At 44.6% G+C, this 23306-nt stretch overlaps 2 protein-coding genes across 2 annotated transcripts in view; both read left to right on the top strand.

Annotated features, from left to right (window-relative positions):
* The window catches only part of SEPTIN12 (septin 12), a 75471-nt gene extending 58464 nt beyond the window's left edge, over positions 1 to 17007 (top strand). The window contains exons 6-12 of the mRNA XM_081966083.1: positions 1658 to 1739; positions 2777 to 2914; positions 3807 to 3924; positions 5726 to 5821; positions 8344 to 8440; positions 13104 to 13155; positions 15773 to 17007. Coding sequence (XP_081822209.1) covers positions 1658 to 1739; positions 2777 to 2914; positions 3807 to 3924; positions 5726 to 5821; positions 8344 to 8440; positions 13104 to 13155; positions 15773 to 15959 — 770 coding nt within the window. The 3' untranslated portion in view covers positions 15960 to 17007. The remainder of the gene's footprint in view (positions 1 to 1657; positions 1740 to 2776; positions 2915 to 3806; positions 3925 to 5725; positions 5822 to 8343; positions 8441 to 13103; positions 13156 to 15772) is intronic.
* On the top strand, positions 15988 to 22634 carry LOC309398857 (myeloid-associated differentiation marker-like). Its single transcript, XM_081966111.1, has 2 exons — positions 15988 to 16965; positions 20265 to 22634. The coding sequence occupies exon 2, from the start codon at positions 20825 to 20827 to the stop codon at positions 21698 to 21700; it is 876 nt and encodes a 291-aa protein (XP_081822237.1). The 5' UTR covers positions 15988 to 16965; positions 20265 to 20824; the 3' UTR covers positions 21701 to 22634.
* Positions 22635 to 23306: the final 672 nt, after the last annotated feature.

Below are 23306 nucleotides of genomic sequence, written 5' to 3'. Positions count from 1 at the left end.
AAACAAAAGGGGTCTTATGCAAGACTCCCACTGACCCATTAGTGGTCTCCATAGCTACCCTCCCAGGAAGTTCATGCTGCTTTTCAGAAGTGAAGGGGAGGGGGGAGAAATTCTGTCCTTCTTCCAAAAGAGAGAGCCCACCACTGGCCTCATAGTTTGAGATCAGAGGCACCCTTTCCCCAACCCCTCTCCAGAAAGGGGCTCGGTTTCCCTCCGGCAGCAGAGATGGACTGAAGAGGTTTTCGAAGGCAGCGCTCATTGGGAAATAGTATCCTACCCAAAGTTGACAAGCTCTTTTCAGGATCCAAGAGAAGGTGCGAAGGGAGCAAGGATGGTTCAGTTGCACATGGGGTTCTGAGCGAGGCTTCCCAAGAGCATGAAGCAAACTCCTTGTCCCGACAAAAAACCCCTTTTATTAATTTCCTGTGAATTCTGCTCATTCACATCCAGCAAAGACTTTCAAGGGAGGATTTACAGTCACAGACCTTCTCTGGCTTGGAGAGCTGCCAGGCCGATATCTGCAGAATTTGTCAAGGAGTCTCGGAGAGTCACGAACCAATTAAGCGAACTAATTGTCTCCTGCAAAGTCCCCTCCCCTTTCGCTCCTCTTTATTCCCTCTGGGAGGGGCCATTCATTGTCCACCTGTTGCCTTACTCCTAAGTGGACCTCTGTTCTTTAGCTGTTCCCTTCGTCTGGCAACTCTGCGCATGCGCACACTGGGAACAGGCTCCAGCTGTTCCTCTGCCTCACTGATGTCTGACTCTGAAGGCAGCCGATAATTGGCATACGGCTCTGGTCCCCTCTCTGCCTCTGACACAGAGCCCTCCTCAGAGCCTTCCCCAGACTCCAGGACTGGCCCAGGTTCCTCCCCAACCTCCTCACTGTCTGAATCTGCTGCCAGCTCTGCTGGCCACTGGCAGGCCACAACACATGTAGTAGGGGGGGATCCTTTATATCCTACCTCAGGCAACCATACATCTTTGATGGACTGTGGGTGTCTGCAGCTTTCCAGCCTCAGCCATAACAGAATGAAAGTGACTTTGGCCCTCCCAATTCTAAAGCCCATCAGGGGTCTCTGCATCTGGCATTGATTTGAAAGGTTCAAGGAGAGCTGCTAATCCACTCCTCATCCTGTACATCCTCCCTCCCTCCCTCCCCCCCCTCTCTCTCTCTCTCACACACACACTCACTCCATCCATCTTTACATCCATCTACTTACCTACCTATCAATCGATCGATCTAGCAAATGTATCTAACCACCCATCTCACAAGACAGGACTCTGGGTGGCACACAACAATCAAATGAAAACAACACGCATACCAATGCAATCACTCTCAAAGAATCATGGTTTAAAACTTAAAATAGATTACCAAGTAAACTATACAAACCACAGGTGTGGAGAGAAAGAATAATATACCAATAGAGGAGCCACCTTGGGATGTCATTGGGGCCCTGGGACCCAGGTCTGCTAAGGGACTTCTGGAACATCAACTGAGATGGAGCTTCCTTGACTATTCGGGTGGTGGGAGAATGTTCCCCCTCTCCTCCTCCCCCCCCCCCCCCCCACATCAGTTGAAAAGCAAGGAGGAAGCAGGTGAGTCTTGAGTTTGGATTCAGAAATGGGACCTAACCCAAATGTCCTCTTCTTTTGACAGTCGTTGAAGAAAAAGGAGTGAAGATGAAGCTGACAGTCACCGACACTCCAGGATTTGGGGACCAGATTAACAATCAAAACTGGTAAGTAGGGGCAGGGGTAGGCTGCTGGGGGTTCAAGGAAAACCTCTAGCTAAGTTTCTGTGCATTTCAGAGAACATCCAAATCCCACTCCTGGCTGTCCCCAGAGGTCTTCTACCTCTGCCACTCCACAAATGCAGAGACACCCATTGTAGGGCATAGAATGTCATTCCTCTATTCAATATTCATTCATCCATTCAACGTAGAAGTCCCTTTTTAAAGCCCACCCTCCTGGAAGACTGGCTTAATTAGGGAGGGGTCATTTCACTGCACAAGATCAGGAGACACTTTTTAATGGATCGATGGTAATTCATCCACCACCAAAGCAGGTTGCCGGCCTTTGGCTGCATACGAGGTTATCTGAGGGTGTAGATCAAAAATTCAAGATGGCAGCCACAATTAGGGCCTTTGCAAAATAGGCCACGGTTTGAGGGCTCCGTTGCAGTCCCTCCTCAACTTTTATCATTACCATGCCCCGTGCACACATTTGGCGGCATAGGTTTTGCATGGAATGCTCTATCGGTAGTCCTTGACTTGCAATCATGCGTTTAGCGACCATGCAACGTTGCAACGTTGCAACAGCGTTGAGAGAGAAAGTCATTGATGACTAGTGCTCCCCCTTACAAGCCTCACAGCATCTCTAGGGGTTCCATTACCAAAATTGGACATTTAAGAAAACTTCTAGAGAGCCACGATCAAGGCGATTAGGCAGCCTTGCCGATAAAGGGCAAATTTCCTCATTTGCCCCATTTCAATATGCAAGGGTACAAATGGCTTCCAATGAAGTCCTTTGCATGCTTCCGTCACAGCCATGATGTAGTTTTCCGTTGACCAGATTTTGAGGGGCAACAAACACCCCCAATGTCTAGTTACCCTATTCAAAAGTGGTTTCGCCGAAATAAGAACACCTTGACGTTCTTACGGTGAAGGTAGTCTCTCAAAGAACTCCATCCTTTATTTGTTTGCTAGTTTGATTTAAGCAATAAACAACACTCACAGTGCTCCAGGAAACTGAATCTCCCTTTCTTCCTCTCTTGTAGCTGGGAGCCGATCATCCAGTATATCAACGACCAGTATGAGCGTTATTTGAAAGAGGAAATCCTGATTAATCGCAAGCAGAAAATCCCAGATACCCGCGTGCACGCCTGTGTGTATTTCGTCCCCCCCACAGGTCACTGGTAAGCGCTCTTCTGCTGTGAGAATCCATCCCCCCCCACTCTCTCGTTGTAACCAAAAAGGGGATCATAGAAAGCTAGGCCAGCTCTATTCAGAACAAAACATGGAGAAGTCATCTTGTCTTGGAATAGTTTTATTAATTCACTAGCTGGATACCCGTGCTCCGCTATGATCACAGATAAAGGAACACTTACAGCTTGAAAATTAATGAGTTGGGTAGACAACTCCACCAGGGAAGGTGAAATCCTCCAACTACCGTACTTTTTGGAGTATAAGACGCACCGGAGTATAAGACCCACCAAGGTTTTGAAGAGGCAAATTTTTAAAAAAGTTTTTGCACTCTACAAACCTCCCCAAAACGGCCCGTTTTTCACGAAAACAGGCCCATTTTTTTTCTGAAAAAGGCATGGATAGCCTTTAGGGGGCTTGCAGAGTGCTCCGGGAGGGGGCAAAAACGAGCAAAAAACGGCCCGTTTCTCATGAAAATGGGCCCGTTTTTTGTAAAATTAAAAAAAGGGCATGGATAGGAAGCTTATAGAGTACTCTTGGGGGCTGGGGGGGGTGTAAAATTGAGCAAAATTGGGCCATTTTTTGCTAGCACTCTGGAAGCCTCCTAAAGCTATGCACAGCTATTTTGGTGAAGGGGGCGGGGTTTCGGGAGGCAAAAAAAATGCTGTGTTCAGTGTATGATGCACCCAGAGATTCAGCCTCTTTTTTTTAGGGGAAAAGGGTGCGTCTTATACTCTGAAAAATACGGTACATTAGGCTTCCTTGGCACAGTAGTTCTGGTCCTGTCACACATACACACACACACACACACAGAGAGAGAGAGAGAGAGAGAGAGAGAGAGAGAGAGAGAGAGATTGAGGTCTTCTTGCATTTCTTTCCCCTCAGGCTCCGCCCCTTGGACCTGGAGTTCATGAGACGTCTCAGTAAAATCACCAATGTGGTGCCGGTCATCGCCAAAGCGGACACCTTGACCCTCGATGAAAGAGCAGAGTTTAAACAGAGGGTAAGACTATGACCAGCATGAGCAGAAACACAGAAGGTTCCTAATGGCAGAATTGTGCGGGGTGGGGGAGGTTGACCTGGTGAAAGGGGAGAATAACCGAAAAACAGAATTGGAGGGGATGTCGGAGGTCTTCTGGTCCCACCCCTTGATCAAGCAGGAGACCCTGCACCATTCCAGACAAGCGGCTCGGCGGCTAAGACCCTGAGCTTCTCGATCAGAAAGGTCAGCACTTTGGTGGTTCGAATCCCAACTGAACAACTTTAAGAAGTGTGGACTTCACCTCCCAGAATTTCCCACTCTGATTTTGAATACTAAGCGTAATACTATCTCACTCTCTCAAAGAATAAAACTGAACTGGCCATCTGAAATAGATGCTTGCGGGAGAAAAATCCCAAAAGTTTATCTCAAAGAATAAAACTGGCCATCTGAAATAACAGATGCTTTTGGGAGAACAAATCCCAAAAGTTTGGACCTGAATATGATTTTCTGATCTTTTGCTTGTAAACCAAGAAGCATCCAATCACAAAATTCCCTCTAGGTTTCGTGGTTTATTGGACTTCCTAAAAGAATTTTGCAGCACTTCTGTAAATCAAGGAACAAAAAAGAGAAGAAATCCGCACTTTTGAGGCTGAGAAAGAATATTGAGGAGATCAATCTTGCTTCTATTTGACATCTAAACAAATTAGAATTAGAATTCTTTTTTTGGCCAAGGGTAATTAGACACACAAGGAATCTGTCTCTGGTGCATGAGCTCTCTGTATGCATACAATAATACTGAATATATCAGAGTTAGTTGCATAAATTCAAATCCAGAAAGCACACTTTGATAACTCATTCAGCTGGATTCATTAACTTCTTTATATGCATAAGAATAGATGAATAAATGTACAATACCAACAGGGGGTTCTTCCAAGTAAGCACAAGCAGTTAGTTTGATTTCAGCAGACAAGCCCAGACAGATCGCTAGTTTACTTCTCAGAGCAGCAGACTGCTTAAGTTTCTGTTTCAATTCTCTGCACAGACTCAGATCTGTTTAAGCGCCCATTGGCTGACTTTGTTGCTGTGCCTATTCATTGGCTGACCTTGTTCCCATGTTTCTCCCAATCATGAATATTTGAACAGAATGCCTTGGTAAGGCCACACTTGGAATACTGCATTCAGTTCTGGTTGCCACTATGTAGAAAAGATGGTGGAGATTCTAGAAAGAGTGCAGAGAAGAGCAACAAAGATGATTAGGGGACTGGAGACTAAAATATATGAAGAACAGTTGCAGGAACTGGGTATATGTTTAGCTTAAGAGAAAGAAGGACTAGGGGAGACATGATAGCAGTCTTCCAATATCTCAGGGTTGCCCCAAAGAAGAGGGAGTCAAGCTATTCTCCAAGGCACCTGAGGGTAGAACAAGAAGCAATGGGTGGAAACTAATCAAGGAGAGAAGCAACTTAGAACTAAGGAGAAATTTCCTGACAGTTAGAACAATGAATCAGTGGAACAGCTTGCCTCCAGAAGTTGTGAATGCCCCAACACTGGAAGTCTTTAAGAAGATGTTGGATCGCTATCTGTCTGAAACGGTATAGGGTTTCCTGCCTAGGCAGGGGGTTGGACTAGAAGACCTCCAAGGTCCCTTCCAACTCTACTATTGTATTGTATTGTATAGAATATCATGTGAAAAGCAAAACTGATCTCTTCTATAGCCTATTGTGACCCAACATGCAGATTGTTCTTCACTTGTTGTCCTTCAATAAAAGAAAGGAACGTTCTCCTCCCAGTCATGATCAGGTCTATCATTTTATCTTGGCAGGTCCAGAAAGATCTGAAGGCCCACGGCATCCACGTTTACCCACAAGTAGACTTTGACGATGATCCAGATGATCGGCTTTTGAACGATAAAATCCGGGTAAGTCAGTGGTGGCCCATTATGGAGGATACCTGGCTGAGTTTGGGGTTCAGCCAAAGCTACATGCTACATTTCAAGAACAGCTTTTGCAGCATTTTCTTCCTTCCTACCTACCTCAATGTCCTTGCTTTTAAGGTTTTAAGTATGGATCTTGGCTTATGTTAACTTTTATTCCCAATGTTCTCAGTCAGTGGCCAAATCTGTTAATCTGGATGAAAGTTGCCCTTTTTGTTAGGTGTTCTGGGTTAGTTTGGGAGGCAGTGGCTCAGTGACTAAGACGCTGAGCTTGTCGATCAGAAAGGTTGGCAGTTCGGCGGTTCGAATCCCTAGCACCACATAGTGCAGTGAGCTCCCGTGACTTGTCCCAGCTTCTGCCAACCTAGCAGTTCAAAAAGCACATTAAAAATGGACCAGAAATCTGGTATCATCCAAAATGAGGATAATTTGATAAAACAAATTAGGGACCAGGGTCAAATGCACATAAAAAGGTTGTATAATGTGTTGATAGAAATAGACTCAGAAACAGAATTAGTTAAAGATTGTATGATAAAATGGGCACAAAATTTTGAAGAACCAATAATGATGGAAACATGGGAAGAGATTTGGGTAAGAAATGTAAAATTTACACAAGGTCAGAACTTGAGAGAGAATTTTTACAAGATGTTGTACAGATGGCATTTAGATCCCAAAAGGCTAGCCTTTATGTATCCGATTCTACAATCTAAATCTTGGAGATGCGACTGTGTTAGTGCCACGTATTACCATATTTGGTGGACTTGTAAAAAAGCTAAAGCATTTTGGATAAAAATATGGTGGGTTATTCAAAATATTTTGAAAAAGAGGATAAAGTTCACACCCCAGTTGTTCCTGTTAGGTATAGTTTCAGATTGTACTGTTATAGAGACTAAGTTGATTTTGAACCTAACAACGGCAGCAAGATTGTTGGTGGCGCAACATTGGAAGAAGGAAGAGTTTCCCACTATCCAAGAATGGACGTTAAAAGTAGTAAACTTAGCAGAGATGGCCAAAATCTCAGCGTATCTGAAGGACCATTCAGATGAGAAGTACAAGCTGGACTGGAGAAGATGGATTGACTATATTCAAAACAAATACCGCACTAAAAAATTTCAGTGAGCTTATGAATGAAGGCATAAGGAATGCTACAATTTATTTAAAGCTAGTTTAATAAAGGGGGAGTTAAAGCACAAGAATAGTAACATGTTAAAATTAGCTAGCTTATGTTAGCGTATGGTTGTTAAATGTTTATACCCTGTATTTTGCTCTGGGAGGTCGGGGGGAGGGAGGGAGGGAAGAGGGAAGGGTAAGGGGGGTAATAATTGTAAAACTTATTAAAAATTTTAATAAAAAAAAAAGCACGTAAAAAATGCAAGTAGAAAAATAGGGACCCTCTTTGCTGGGAAGGTAACAGTGCTTCATGTGCCTCTGGCATTTAGTCATGCTGGCTACATGACCATGGAGTCGTTTTTGAACAGCGCTGGCTCTTCGGCTTTGAAACGGAGATGAGCACCGTCCCCTAGAGTCGGGAACGACTAGCACATATGTGCGAGGGGAACCTTTACCTTTACCTGGGTTAATTTGGAATCGCCCATGTTGTTATCTGGAATTATAGTTTGGCTAGAGAACTGCGATTTGAACTGAGATGGAAACTAGGGACTGAAGGAAAATTCAACAGGCTTTAGCTTGGTTTGCAATATCGTACAGGTAAGCCCTGGATTTCCTACCGTTCATTTAGTGACTGTTCAAAGTTACAATGGCACTGTAAAAAGCAACTTAATAATGTTTTTCACCCTTTGCAGCATCCCCAAGACCATGTGATGAAAAGTTGGCAACTGGCATGTACTTACGACTGTTTCTGTGTCCCGGGGTCATGTGATCACCTTCAGACCACCAAACTCAATGGGGGAAGCCAGATTCACTTAACAAATGCTTCTAACAACAGCAGTGATTTACTTAACAACTGCGGCAAGAAAGTTCATGGAGCACAACTCAATAACTGTCTTGCTTAGCCACAGAAATTTGGGGCTCAGTTGGGGTTATAAGTTGAAGGCTACCTGTAATCAGCTGGTGATTCTCAACAGGATTGCAATGTGTTGAGATTCTGAAGGTGTGTTTTGGTTTAGTCAGGAGTTGTCCATGCTCTGGGTCTACCGTGTTTCCCCCAAAATAAGACAGGGTCTTTATTTTCTTTTGACCCCCGAAATAAGCACTTGGCCTTATTTTCTGGGAGGTGCAGGAGTGGGCGAGCGTGGTCACCTCCTGGCTGCTGCTGTGTTGCAATATTTTCAGGAAGGGCTTATTTTGGAGGGAGGGCTTATTTTAGCGCATGTGCTCATAAGCCCGATTGGGTTTATTATCCGGGGAGGTCTTCTTTTCGGGGAAACAGGGTATCCACCCCGATGCCTATTTAAATTCTTTTTAAATCCTTGGTAACTTTTTTCCCCTTCCCCAGGGGGGCAGAACTGAATTCTGTTTCTGTTTTGCTTCTGTTTCTCTTAATCTAGGAGAAAATCCCCTTTGCAGTCGTAGGTGCAGACAAGGAACACCAGGTGAATGGGAAGAAAATCCTGGGTCGCAAGACCAAGTGGGGGATCATTGAAGGTAAGGCTGGAGGAAGAGCTGGCCTGGGGAGGGCCATCTGAGAAGAGTGTCAGCTTTGGGTTAATGTCACGGTCCCAAATAGCACCCAAAAGTAAATCAGAGTCCAAGGCAAAGTATTGCTCCAATTTATTAAGAAAGCCATGTTGGCACATCTGGGTAAACCCGAATCTGAAAGCTTCCTGGTTTTCCCACCCAGTTGAAAGTTCAAGATCTTGCCCCACACCCACAAGTCCATCACATGGTCCAATCTTCTACTGCCATGCTGGCAGCTCTGCTTATCCAATTCCGGTCATGTCCGGGGGGGGGGGGCAGAGACAAAGGATGACCTTGGCTTTCTAGAAAGAAGGCTGCATAAACAGAGGGATAGAATCAAGATCATGTGAAGGGTTAATACCACTTTATAATGCCTTGGTAAGGCCACACTTGGAATACTGCATCCAGTTTTGGTCGCCACGATGTCAAAAAGATGTTGAGACTCTAGAAAGAGTGCAGAGAAGAGCAACAAAGATGATTAGGCAACTGGAGGCTAAAATATATGAAGAACGGTTGCAGGAACTGGGTATGTCTAGTTTGATGAAAAGAAGGACTAGAGGAGACATGATAGCAGTCTTCCAATATCTCTGGGGCTGCCACAAAGAAGAGGGAGTCAAGCTATTCTCCAAAGCACCCAAGGGCAGAACAAGAAGCAATGGGTGGAAACTAATCAAGGAGAGAAGCAACTTAGAACTAAGGAGAAATTTCCTGACAGTGAGAACAATTAATCAGTGGAACAACCTGCCTCCAGAAGTTGTAAATGCTCCAACACTGGAAGCTTTTAAGAAGAGGTTGGATAACCATTTGTCTGAAGTGTTTTAGGGCTTCCTCCCTAGGCAAGGGGTTGGACTAGAAGACCTCCAAGGTCCCTTCCAACTCTGTTATTCTATTCTATTCCTGCTTTGTGCCCTACACTGATAGCTGTTTAGTTGCACCCTTGGCTAGGAGAGAGAGGCTTCTCCCAGCAGGACATGATCGGAAGGTATGTAATTACCAAAATGTCTAAGCTTTTCCTGAAATTTGAAATGGAAGAAGAACGACCTGAGAAATGTATGATGAAACGAGCTAAAAACTTTGGTTATAATATACAGATGAATCAGTGGGAAAAACACATGGGGAAAAAGGCTAAAATCCACACTGTTGGAATTCTACAGAAAACGATGTACCATTGGTACGTGACACCAAGAGAAAACTTTCTAGAATGTCTGAAGGTACAGGCAGTCCTCAACTTACAGCCATTCATTTAGTGACCAGCACTGGAAAAAGTGACTCATGATTGTTTTTCCCACGGCCACTGCAGCACCCCCGTGGTCACATGATCAAAATTCACCTGCATGACAATTGACTCATATTTATGACGGTTGCAATGTCCCGGGGTCATGGCATCCTCTTTTGCGACTTTCTGACATGCAGAGTCAATGGGGAAGCCAGATTCACTTAATAACCACGTTATAAAAACCCACTTAACAACTCACAGGGCAAGGGGGAGGGAATGCTTTTATCGATTGGCATTGGGCAGCTCCCTATAGGCTTTCAAACAGGCATCAGAACTGCAGTCTGACCATTGATTAAAGCTACAGTAGCTTTAAATTTTTCTCCACTATTGGCAAGGTAAATATGTAGCTATCCAGTGCCCTCTAGCGTTCAGCAGAGACTTCTTCCCATCAAGACACGAGACATTCAAATCGTTGCCTGTGAATTTCCAAAATTTGACCCCATGGCTCAGGCCGAACATTTTGGCAGAAGAAATAGACAGAGAAACGAAGACTTGTGCAGTTGAGTGAATTTAGGGAAGGTGTGATTCGAAAGGGAAGCAAGATCAGATGGGTGAATTCTCCGCTCTTCAACTTCTTCGACCCCTGGAATACTGCAGCCGATTTTGGTCACCATTCTTACAAAAAAAGAGAGATTGAGACTTGCAATCGGCCATGTCTCATGCAAAGGATTAATGTGCACGCTATGTGTCTGTTTCTTTCATCTCAAGGATCTCTGGAGAGTCTCCTTCATTCGGGTCACGGTTGCCCCAAAGGTGCTTTCTTTTTCAATCCTGGGTGGTATAAACAAAGGCATAGAATCAAGATCACGTGAAGTACTAGGACCATGTTACAAAACCCTAGTAAGGCCACACCTGGAATTCTGCAACCAAGTTTGCTCACCATATTACAAAAAAGATGTTGAGACTTTGGAAAAAGTTCAGAGAAGAGCGACTAAGAGGATCAAAAGCCTGGAGACTACAACATATGAAGAACAGCTGCAGGATTTGGGTCTGGCTAATCTAAGGGGGGGGGGAGAATTAGGGGTGACATAATAGCAGCGTTTCAGTAGTTATGGGGCTGACATAAAGAAGAGGGGTCCAAATTATTCTCCAAAGCATCTGAAGGCAGGACAAGAAGCAATGGTTGGAAACTAACCAAAGAGAGAAGCAACCTGGAATTAAGTAGAAACTTCCTAACAGTGAGGGCAATTAACCAGTGGAACAGCTTGCCTCCAGAAATCATAGGTGCTCTATCACTGGAGGTTTTTAAGAAGAGACTGGACAGTCACTTGTCTGAAATGGTATAGGATCGCCTGTTTGAGCAGAGGGCTGGAGTAGAACTATTAGACATACTGTAGTCCATTCCTGCAACCGTTCTTCATCATCCTTCTGCTTGGATGACCAAGTTATGCACTTCCCGGAGATAATGTTTTTTGAATGGCAAACTAGAAATGATTTCTCTGTGTTTGGAGAGGATGGAGGGCACAAAATAGCAGAAACGGCAGGGAAATTTTTGCATTAAAAAACAAACCCCCTTGATGGTTTTAGGAACCTGCTAAGAGGGTTAAATGAACTCCCTTGATTACAGGAGAGAGAGAGAATATCTATGTTTATTGCCCATTAGAAATGCCTTGTAGACATTTTGAGTGTTAACAGGAACAAAATGAATTCATGATTTATGGTTCTTTTGATTAGGAAAAAAAAATGAATGACAGGAAGGGGGGGGGAAAGAGCTTGCCTTTATAAGCGTAGAATAGAAGCTCTTTTTGGCTTTGTCTTCATAATTGCTGTAAAGGAAATTGGAAGCGCCTTCTTTCTGTCGCTTCTATTTTTGAAAATCTCGGTCCCTGGAGGTTTTCACAAATAGACTAGGCAATCATTTGACCAGGATAGCATAAGATCTCAGGCCTTGGGCAGAGGCTTGGACTAGAAGACCACTAAGTTCCTTCTTAGTCCTATAATTCTATGTTCTATTATCCTTTTTTTCCCATTCACTTTTGGCTTCTTTCTTTTCTTTGTAGTAAATTTTGTTAGCTTTTATCTCCTTTAATAATGTGTTATTAAAGGTAGTCCTTGGCTTACAACTGTGCTTAGTGACCGAAGTTACAACGGTACTGGAAAAGTGAGTTATGACACTTTCACACAACCGTTGCAGCATCCTCATGGTCACATGATCAAAATTTGGGCCGCTTGGCAACCGACTCACACTTATGATGGTCACAGTGCCCTGGGGTCTCGTGATCCCCTTTTGCGACCTTCTGACCAGCAAAATCAATGGGGGAAGCCAAATTCACTTAACCACCGGGTTACTAATTTCACAACTGCAGTGATCCACTTAACAACTGTGGCAAGGAAGGTCATAAAGTGGGGCAAAATTTGCTTAACAGATGTCTGGTCTAGCAACAGAAATTTGGGGTTTAATTGGGGTTGTGAATTGAGAACGACCTGCACTCTCTTTTCTATTTCTTTTCCTTTCTTTTACCACTTTTGGCTTTTTTCTTTCTTTTCTTTACATTAGATCTCGTTAGTGTATATCCCCTTTACACATTTGCTGTTATTCTGATTTAATAATTGGTGATTTAGATAAGGGGTTCCCAACCCCTGGTCTGTGGATTGGTGCCAGCAACAGGGCTGTGCAAACAAGCGAAGCCCCATCCGTAGGTTGCAGGCTGTCAGGGTTCCAAATAGCATCCAAAATTAAATCAGAGTCCAAGGCAAAGTATTGCTCAAAGTTCCAATTTATTAAGAGAGCCACGTTGGCACATCTGGGAAAACCCGAATCTGAAAGCTTCCCGGTTTTCCCCACCCAGTTGAAAGTTCCAGATCTTGCCACCACACCCACAAGTCCATCACGTGGTCCAATCTCCCACTGCCACGCTGGCAGCTCCACCTATTCAATTCCGGTCAGGTGCAGAGGTGCAGAGACAAAGGATGACCTTGGCTTTCTAGAAAGGATTTTGTTATGGCTACATCGCATCGAACTCCATACAATCCCCCCTCCCATTTTCCCACAATTGAAAAAGGCAGAATAAAAGAAAGTGTGGCAGGCCAAAGATCCAAATGAAAAGATGGCTGCAGGCCTAACACAGGCAGCATGTGAAATCATGCTCCTCTGGTACCACAGAAAAACCTCTCTCCATGGAACTAGTCCCTGGTGCGCAAAAGGATGGGACCCCTGATTTAGATGCCTGAAATGCTGCTTTTGTTTTAACTGAGCACTAAGGCCATTCATGCACTTCAATGCAATTGTCCCTCTTCGGTGCAGAGAGCCTGGCCCGCTCCCAGAAATCCCCTGGTCATTGCTTTCCCGTTGAATTTTCCTCCTCCTTTTATCCCCATATCTTCGAAATGCATTTCTGTGTTTCTCTCTTTCAGTGGAAAACCCAGCCCACTGTGAGTTTCCTTTGCTGCGGGATCTCTTAATCCGGTAAGTTGTTGGTTCGGGAATCTTAATCGTTTCTGAGTTGTAGGGAGGTTGATATGTTTGGAAACTTGATCAGCCAATCAGAAAGGAAATAGGAGAGCCACAAGTCTTGTGTTTTGGCTTCATTCTGGCTACATTCCTTGGCATGCATTCTGTATTTGCAGCAGGAATTCTGGGCTAAAATTGTGGGGGATACCTGGAGTATTTTTTTTTACTGAATCTATATTTACTGGAGTAATTGAGTCGCAGGAGGTCAGCTAATAAGAGCCCATTTGGTCTAGGGATTAAGGCAGGAGTGGGGAACTATAGCCCCTTTATGATTTATGGACTTCAATTCCCAGAATTCCCAAGCTGGCTCAGGAATGCTGGGAGTTGAGGTTCACAAGTCATAATGGGACCATAGTTCCCCATCTCTGGATTAAGGCACCAGGCTAGACATTGGGAGATAATGAGTTCGAGTTCTGACTCGAAAACTGGTTGAGTGACCTTGGGCTAATCACCAGGAGACTGGAAGTTCTAGTCTCGCCTTAAATATAAAAGCCAGTTGGGTGACTTTGGGCCAGGAAACACCATGAGACTGTGAGTTTTAGTTTCCACCTTAGACATGAAAACCAGCTGGGTGACTTTGAGGAAATCACCAGGAGATAGTGAGTTCTAGTCCCAATTGAGGCATGAAAACTAGCTGGGTGACTTTGAAGCAATCACCAGGAGATGGTGAGTTCTAGTCCCACCTGAGGCATGAAAACCACTGGGCTAGTCCCTCTTTTTCAACTCAGTCCACTTCATGGTTGTGAGGGGAAATCGGAGGAGGGGTACTAAGTATGCTCAACGCCTTGAGTTGTTTAATAAGGTTGAATAAAATAATAAAGACTGGATGTAAATAAAAAATAAATAACTAAACAGGGGGACCCAGCAGTTCCGGCTGCTGCTGTAACAAAGATTAGCCGTAGCTTGCAACTGGGATTACTCCTTCTTGGTGAGAAGTATACCATTCTTCCAAGGCCAAAGCTCTACCGGAAAGAGAATATTTAAGTTTAAGCACATTTAAAAGGACCAGATCTTTCCATCTGTGGTTTGCCAAGAGAGGCATTCTATTTTTTTTAGTACTCCTGAGTGTCCTACAACTAAAGTTTCATTTCCAGACAATTTCTGGGACAGGTTTTTTCAATATTGGCCACCAGAAGAGTATCAGTCTATTGGGAACTGCCAGATGTGGGTAGCCAGATGTTATTCTGTGGGTTTCAAACCCTCTACCAGAACTGACTTTTGTTGGATCTTCACGCTCAGATATATGTATATATCCCTGGAGTCCATTCACTTTGGAAGCTATCCAAGTCATGACCCTCAAGAACTTAGCAAAAATGGTCACGTAGAGTCTACCAGAAAGAAGTAGGGTTGTGTGTCATGGATTGTATGTTCCATTCTGGAAGTTTCTGGAATGTGAGAAATTGTTTGGGAGCCAGACCATGGAGAATTGGTAGGAAGTTGCCAGGGAATTGCGCAACAGGTGTCCAAATGAAGTCAGAGACACTGAGGAGAACTTGTCTTTTCATGTAAATAGTTATATTTTACATCTATATTTACAGCAGACAAGATAGTCAGTCACATCACTGTGTCCTGAGGTAAATTGTCAGGTAAATCGCAGAACAGCCTACAGAAGAAAAAGGCGGGAAAAAGGGGAAACTCCCCTTTCTCCCCCAGCAACCAATCATACCATAGGAGCCTGCCCTTTCCAACCAATCAACTACAACTGTGTCTTCTGGCCCATTATACTCTTTACTGTTCCAGAAGTAATTAAATATTGTTAAATTATTTTTTTTTTAACGAAAGTCATCCAACGCTTTCATGGAATGGTTGAGATTTTGCTCTGCCCGATGGTTTCCAACCTCTTTCGCTGATATCTGTGGAGCTTCTCAATCATCCAGGTCATGGTTGACCATGCTTTTCCCAAAGTCAACTAGACTTTCTTGGGTTTTTCCTCCCTTGAAAGTGTTTTGCTTCTCATTCAAGAAGCTTTTTCAGTTCTAACTGAACGATGAAGAATGATTAGAGAAAAAAAACAGATGACAGGAAGAGAAAAAAAGAGCTTGTCTTTTATAAACGTAGAGTAGAAGCTCATTTTGGTTTTGTCCTTATAATTGCCGTAAAGAAAATCAGAAGTTCTTCTTTCTATCACTTCTATTTTGGAAAATCTCTGCCCCTGGAGGGTTTCAAAAATAGACTAGACAACCATTTGACCAGGATGGCATAACTTCTCCTGCCTTGGGCAGAGGGTTGGACTAGAAGACCTCTGAGTTCCTTTTTAGCCCTATAATTCTAAGTTCTATTTCTTATCCTTCCCCCCAACCCCACTTTTCACTTCTTTCTTTTCTTTCTTTCCTTTTCTTTATCGTAGATCTTGTTAGCTTATATCCCCTTTAAAAAAAACGATGTTATTCTAATTTAATAATTTGTGATTTAGGTCCTGGTTGACCATGCTTTCCCCAAAAGTCAACTAGACTTTCTTGAGTTCGTTTTCCCTTGAAAGTGTTTTGCTTCTGATCCAAGAAGCTTTTTCAGTTCTCGCTGAACGATGAGGAAGGGGAGGATTTCACTGATGCCCCTTTTTCCTTCTCTGTAGGTCTCACCTCCAGGATCTCAAGGACATCACCCATAGTGTACATTATGAACAATACCGCATCCAGCGCCTCAATGAAAGCAACCGACTGGCCAAAGGCGGCGAGTGGCTGTCACTGAGCTCTCTCACTTATGAGCCACAGGGACATGGCCTCCCCTGCACCGCCTCAGCCCCACCACCCCTCCAGTAGCCGGTGCAGATTGATTTCCCCTTCCTTCCTTCCTTCTTTTTTTTTTGTGGAGGGGGGGGGGGAAATCAGCTGGAGCAATGTTCCCAGAAGACATCACAGTCCCTCTGTAGCCCTCATGTTTTTTTCTCCGCATCTATGCCCCACTACTGGACACTTTTCTTTCCATCTGTCTTCCATCCAGAGAAGAAGAGAAGAGAAATGCTGGAACCCCGCTGGCCATTTAGCCTACCTTTTCACATTCTTTGCCATCGGCACCATCTTTTTTTTTTGGGGTGGCCTCTGCTTGTCAGCTAAACTCTGTGCCTCGTTCCAGGAAAACCTCCATGCTGCCCTTGGAAGCACGTTCAGATGTTTGGATGTGGGCCCACTGTCCCTAGCAGACCTTCCTTCCTTCCTTATCCCAGGTCCTAATTCTCTCCTTAGTTTCATCCTCAAGCTAGCAGCTCGGTGGCACTTCCCCGTCACACTTATGGGGCGGGGCGGGCGAGAGAAACCCCCCCCCTCCAGAAGGTTTTGCGTCAGGTCAAAGATGGAGCTCACAAACTCTGTTAGCCCAAGTGGTGACTCTTTCTATGTGGTAGATTGTCCCAAACTGGTAGTTGGTAGCTATAAGAAGGTATGAGAGGAAATACGATCTTCAGGGGAAGAGCCAACATTCCTATATGACTTGGATTGACTGACACTTAAATTACTCATCTGGAAAGTGATTAGACAGCAGGAGGAATGGCATATTACAAGCAATCTTCTCCCAAGAGACCTGTGTCACCTTGTACAATGTTTTGAGCTTTTGACTGTGGAATGCTCTTTCTGGATATATCTCATCCTGAGATCCATCCTGAGGTCTGGAACAATGCAGAAGATTAGTTCCAGCCTCGTTCAACGTTAGTGCAGAAGAAGAGACCTGGGAAAACTTTTTCCATTTTCCAGACTTCGCTCAACTGCCCAAGTTTTTGGTTCCCTCCATGACGTTGACGCTCCTGAGCGAAGGACTCATCTTGGTCAACTTGTGAGTCTTTCCAGTTATTACATTAAATCCCAATTTAGAAGGTTTGGAGTTTTTCTTTTTCTTTTTGTCGGGGGCGAGTTAACTTCAATGTAGAACGGATCTCCAGAGATCGGGTAGACTGCCCCTCCCCTCCATCAGCTATTAGAGATCAGGTAGATCAGATCCACCCTAGCTCTCTGGTGATCAGATAGACTCACTGTGGACTGCTGCAGAACAATCAACCATGGGGAAGCTGAAAGGAAGTCATACGTTCCCCATTGCTTTTTTGCCTACCTCTTTTTCTGTTTAGTTAAGGAAAGGTACCTTAACTCAATAGTAGTAACTGTGAAAGGGATCTTGGAGTCCTAGTGGACAACCATTTAAATATGAGCCAGCAGTGTGCAGCAGATGCCAAAAAAAGCCAATACAGTTCTAGGCTGCATAAACAGAGGGATAGAATCAAGATCACGTGAAGTGTTAGTACCACTTTATAATGCCTTGGTAAGGCCACACTTGGAATCCTGCATTCAGTTCTGGTCACCACGATGTCAAAAAGATGTGGAGACTCTAGAAAGAGTGCAGAGAAGAGCAACAAATATGATTAGGGGACTGGAGGCTAAAACATATGAAGAACGGTTGCTGGAAATTGTGCATGTCTATTTTAATGAAAAGAAGGCCTAGGGGAGACATGATAGCTGTGTTCCAATATTTCAAGGGTTGCCACAAAGAAGAGGGAGTCAAACTATTCTCCAAGGCATCTGAAGGCAGGACAAGAAGCAATGGGTGGAAACTAATGAAGGAGAGAAGCAACTTAGAACTAAGGAGAAAAGTCCTGACAGTTAGAAACAATCAGTGGAACAATTTTCCTCCAGAAGTTGTGAATGCTCCAACACTGGAAGTTTTTAAGAAGATATTGGGTATCCATTTGTCTGAAATAGTATCAGGTTTCCTGCCTAAGCAGGAGGTTAGACTAGAAGGCCTCCAAGGTCCCTTCCAACTCTGGTATTCTATTCTAATTCTTAATATCTCTGAAAGGATGGTGTAACAGGGTATGAGTTATCTTAGTGTTCTATAAATCTGTCAGGACTATGATTCTTATAATCTAAATTAGCAAGGCCAAAGGATAGCAGATAATGCAAAGCTACCATAAACAGAACAAATCAAGGAATGTCATTAAGTAGAGAAAAGGGGAACGAAGGTATAAATCTTTGAGGGTCAACTATAAGCATTCTGTTCTCATCTAGGACATGGGGAAACTCAAGGCCCGGGTAGGCCATTGTTTCGGGAGACTGACTGTTGCCTTAGGCCACAGGTGTCAACCTCATGGAATAACGCCATCACGTGACTTTTTCCCCTTCGCAGAGCTGGGGTGGTTGTGGCCTGCAAAGGATGCATCTGGCCCACGGGCCGCCAGTTTGACACCCCTGTCTTAGGTGAAGGCAAAGAAATGTCGTAGCTGACACCACAGTAGAACTAGTAACCGTTCCCCTGCTGTCCCAAAGGGGCTTTTTCAGGAGGCAACTGGATTTCCCTGTTTTTTCTTTGGAAGACGTTTTGCTTCTCATCCAAGAAGCTCCTTCAGCTCTGACAGGATAGTGGGGAATGGGAGGATTGATTTTCCTTGCAGGCAGCTGGTCCTTTACATCCTTTTAGAGGGTCGTTGAGGCCGCTTGGAGGTTTATCTGTGTCCCCAGGGTCACCTTAGTAGTGCTCCTGGTTCCTAAAGTCTGCATTCCTTTTTCCCTCTGGAAATCCATTCCTACTCCCACACCATTCATAAGGTGTCCATCCCAAATTGTATAGCTCAAAGTTTGTAGAGATTCTCCATCATCCAGGCCAGGGTTGAAAACTGAAAAAGCACTTTTTGGACAACCCTGACCTGAATGACTGAGAATCTCTACAGACGTTTAGCTACCATACTGTACAGAGTATAAGACGCACACACACCCCAAAAAAGTGGGTGGAAATTTTGGAGTGTGTTATAGACCTTATACGAGCCTGTTTTGGGGCTCCTGAACCCTCCACGTCGCGTTTTCACCCTCCCTGACACCCAGAAGCACTCTGCAGGCCAAAAACGGGTGCATTTTTGGCGAAAATAGGTGCATTTTTGGTGAAAACAGGACATGCAGAACCCTGCAGAGTGCTTCTGGCACCAGGGAGGGTGAAAACGTGACGCACAGAGGGAAAAACTATTTTTCCCTTGTTTTCCTCCTGTAAATTTAGGTGTGTCTTATAGTCCAGTGTGTCTTATAGTCAGAAAAATACGGACATAATTTGGGATGAACCCCCTTGGAATGGTGTGGGAGTAAGAATGGATTTCCAGAGGAAAAACGGAATGCAGACTGCAGGAATCAGAAGCACTAACTCAGGGGACCCTGAGGACACAGATAAACCTCCAAGTGGCTTCAACCACCCTCTAAAGCAGTGTTTCTCAACCTTGGTAACTTGAAGATGTCTGAACTTCAAGTCCCAGAATTCCCCAGCCAGCTTCCCCAAGAAGTCCAGACATCTTCAAGTTGCCAAGGTTGAGAAACACTGCTCTAAAAGGATGCAAATGACCAGCTGTCTGCAAGGAGTACATATCCTTCCATTCCCCACCATCCAGTCAGAGATGATGAAGCTTCTTGGATGAGAAGTGAAACGTCTTCAAAGAAAAAAACAAGACAGTCCAGTTACCTCCTGAAAAAAGCACCTTGACTTGGATGACTGAGAATCTCTGCTGCTTCACACAAGAGACAAGGCTCTTCGTTGCTTCTCTGCCATGTATTTGGGACAAAGTTCATAAGTTGAGCTGTTTTCAAGAGATATGGAAGCTCCCATTGCCAGGGTCGGAAGAAATTAGAAGTGAGTGTGATGGTAGGGAGAAAGAGGCCAATGCATCCTTTGCCAATTATTATGGGATGCCCTTCAGATACCCCAGCAAATGAGAAGTGCAAGAGGCCAGAGCAAGTTCTCACAAACAACAACTCAGCCCAGTTCTTCTGTGTCAATCAAGATCTTTGGATTAAATCTGAATTGGGCATCAAAAAGATTCTAAAGCATGTAAATCACTTTTGACCCTATGATCAGAACTCGCGAGTAGGTGGGTGTACTTTGGACTGATTGCAAAACAACATGACTTTTCTACCTTCGCTAGAAAGCAATTTTTTGAAAAAGGGAGACGCACAATCCAGAAAGGGGAGCAGCTTTTGAGGAGGACCCAAAACCCTTTTTCACTTTCATCTCTTATCACCTGGATCATACAGGTAGCACTTTAAACACGACCACCATCCAGCTTCAGATGAAGGCCTGAAATATTTGCTTCCCTGTACCAACGGCAGGTGCAGCCGGTTGCCAGGTGGCGTTACCTTATCAACTTCAGTCTCGTTAATCATCTACCTGCCTCTCATTTCCGCACAAGCCCTTTCCTCTGCTTTGAATCAGAAACCGCTGGCAGCGAAAGGCTACAATCCAGAGAACACCAGCTTGGCACCCAGGGCGGGTTGCTTTGCCTCTTCCCTTCGGCGAACACTCCTTAAAGTGATGTCATCAACTTTGCATTCTTCCGTGAGAAAACTCCAGTGTGGAAAGCTTGACGGGGAAGGGTTGTTAGCAGATCAGCAGCTCTCCTGCTGCTGCTGCTTCATTTCCCTGGCCTGTCCCAGATTTAGCCAAAGTTGAGCGCTTTGAGGAAACTCCCTAAAGCAATGGAGGAGCTCCACCCTCCATTGAGACCTTCAACCATCCCTCCGGCTGGGCGTGCCTGTGCTTTGGGACGGTGCCTAGATTAACGCCGTACCGCACCCTCGTAGGTTTTCCGATCAGCTCCTCGAGACGCTTTGCTGGGTCTCTTAAGTTTTTCCTGTGGGCTCTTTGCCCTGCTGGCATCGAAGGGGTCACCATGCCATCCCTTCAATTCAATCACCGCTCCCTGATTTCTCCGCTGGGGATTGTCCGGTTGTTGGAGATATTCTTCTCCTGCACCGCTTTCAGCTTAGCCGCCGTCTATTTCTACAATGTAAACTATGGGGCTTGGTCAATGTTTACTTGGTGCTTCTGCTTCGTCGTTTCTGTCTTTGTGGTCATTGTGGAGCTGATCAGCCTGGACGCCGCCCTGCCTCTTTCCTGGCAAGACTTCACCTCTGCCTTCTCCATGCTGGCCACTCTGATGATCTTCACGACTTCCATCGTCTACCCAGCAACCTTCATACCTTCCTGCAGGGGCCACAGCTGTGGTTATCGTATTGGGGCTACCGTCATGTCTTGCCTCTGCTTCATTGCCTACGCAGTAGAAGTAGGACTCACCAGGGCCAAAGCAGGGGAGCTGAGCAACTTCCTGACTACCATCCCTGGCCTTCTGAAGGTATTTGAGGCCTACGTAGCTTGTCTTATCTTCTCCTTGCTGGATAACGTTTCCCTTTACAGGTTAGTTCCTGGTTTGGAATGGTGTGTGGCCGTCTACTGCATCTGCTTCATTCTAACCATGGTCATCATAATCCTCACCATTGGACGGTGCCTTGGTTCCTTGCCCATCCCCGTGGAGAAGACTCTCATTGGCTACAACATCTTGGCTGTTCTCATGTATCTTACAGTGGTAGTTATATGGCCTTACTACAGCTTTTGGGACAATCCAAGATCTTCATGTCATAGTCGGGGCACCTGTGCCGTCTGGGACAATCACCTGGGAATTACTTTTCTCTCCTTCTTCAACCTCATTGCCTACATCGTGGATTTTGCCTATTCTTACAAAATGGTTTTTGTGACCACACCGGCATAGATGGCTCCTGTACGCGTTTCTTCCACACACATGTACGTGTGGAAACCCCATTGGCTTGTGCTGCTGGACCTGCTGAGATCTAAGAAGCACGGCTCCAGGAGTAGCAGAGGTGTTAGATATCTGAGGTGATGGCGGTGATGGTACTTCTAATCTTATAATTGCGCGATTAAAATTTGGGGCTGTTTTATTTTATACTTGCTGGATGGACTGATCTCATTTCCTTAAAAAAAGTTGACCCTATCTTCATTCAATAAACAAGACCTCTGTGAATTACACCCTGGTTAGATGTGAGCCCTTCAGGTGTGACTAGAAGTTCAATTCAGGGCCTTAAAATGATTTTGGAGAAACCAGCCTGCTATAATCTTTCCAGCCTCTGTTTTAAACTCTAGTTGCGAGAAGTGAGAAGATGATGAGCAAAGAGGGGAAATCAGAAAAATGGGGAGGAAGCTGAGACCTCTGCAGAGAAGACGACTTTAATCATCGCACTGAGCTGAGGACACAATTTTTTCTTCAGATATGTTCTACAGGAATGTTTTCTTTGTCTTTCAACAGAATATCTTATACAAGTTAGATGAAATATGAGATATTATCACTGCAGAATATGGAGTGGGGGGTGGGTTCTATTGCTGTACCAAGCAGTCAGCTAAAACATGGCTTGTTGGATTATGGATTGTTGAATAAACCACAATTGGCAATAAAAAGGGGAAAGCTCAATCAAGTTGGATACATTCTAGATAGTTTTCTCGGTAATTGCATGAGTTAATTTCTGGCGATCTCCCACCTAAGTATTAGCCACATGATCTGATCCTGCATGAAGACCTGTCCTATGGACTATTCCTGATAGGCAGACACAAAAGTGAAGGTAGGATCTCTTCAGAGTCAAATTCAGCTGTTGGTGACTTTATGAACATGGTCATGTTTTTGCGGGCAACAATATGGAGGAGGATTGCTCTTGTCTTCTTACAGCACGGGTGTCAAACACATCTGGCCCACAGGCCGACAGTTTGACACCCCTGTTTTACACAATGGATATGGGGCTTGTTTTTCTTTATAGCTTAGACCAGGGGTCTCCAACCTTGGCAACTTTAAGCCTGGCGGACTTCTGGCTGGGGAATTCTGGGAGTTGAAGTCCCCCCAGGCTTAAAGTTGCCAAGGTTGGAGACCCCTGGTTTAGACTAGATCTGTGGGATATTTTCCTAGTCCTCCATCTAGGTAATGTGGAGGAGTAGACAGATGACTTTGGAGAAGATAATGAGACGATTGTTAGAACAATATGATCTTAAACTATTAAGTGACAGTTCAGCTCAGTTTGAGCCAACAAAGTATGATAAAGAAACTTTCTTCAGGAAGGCCAAGTCAGGAAACGAACACCAGAAGAAATAGCAGAATTCAAATGTATGGATGAAGTCTTTTGAAAGACAGGGTTTTCCCTTCCCTCACTCTTAGACCAAAGGAAGCAAAAATTAGGGCAGTCTTAAGCCCCTTTCTCAATGTCCCCAGACTGAGCTCATGCTTTTTCTAAACGTCTCTGCATAATGTCTCCATAATCTCTCTTGTCCTCCTCTACACTACTAGCTAAGCTTCCTTGAGATCAGCCAAGGCTGGT

The sequence above is a fragment of the Natrix helvetica genome, assembly GCF_964273705.1.
Source record: "Natrix helvetica genome assembly, chromosome: 13".
NCBI classification, from domain to species: domain Eukaryota; kingdom Metazoa; phylum Chordata; class Lepidosauria; order Squamata; family Natricidae; genus Natrix; species Natrix helvetica.
Note: the sequence above shows the minus strand (reverse complement) of the source record. Positions and strands in the feature narration are given on the sequence as shown.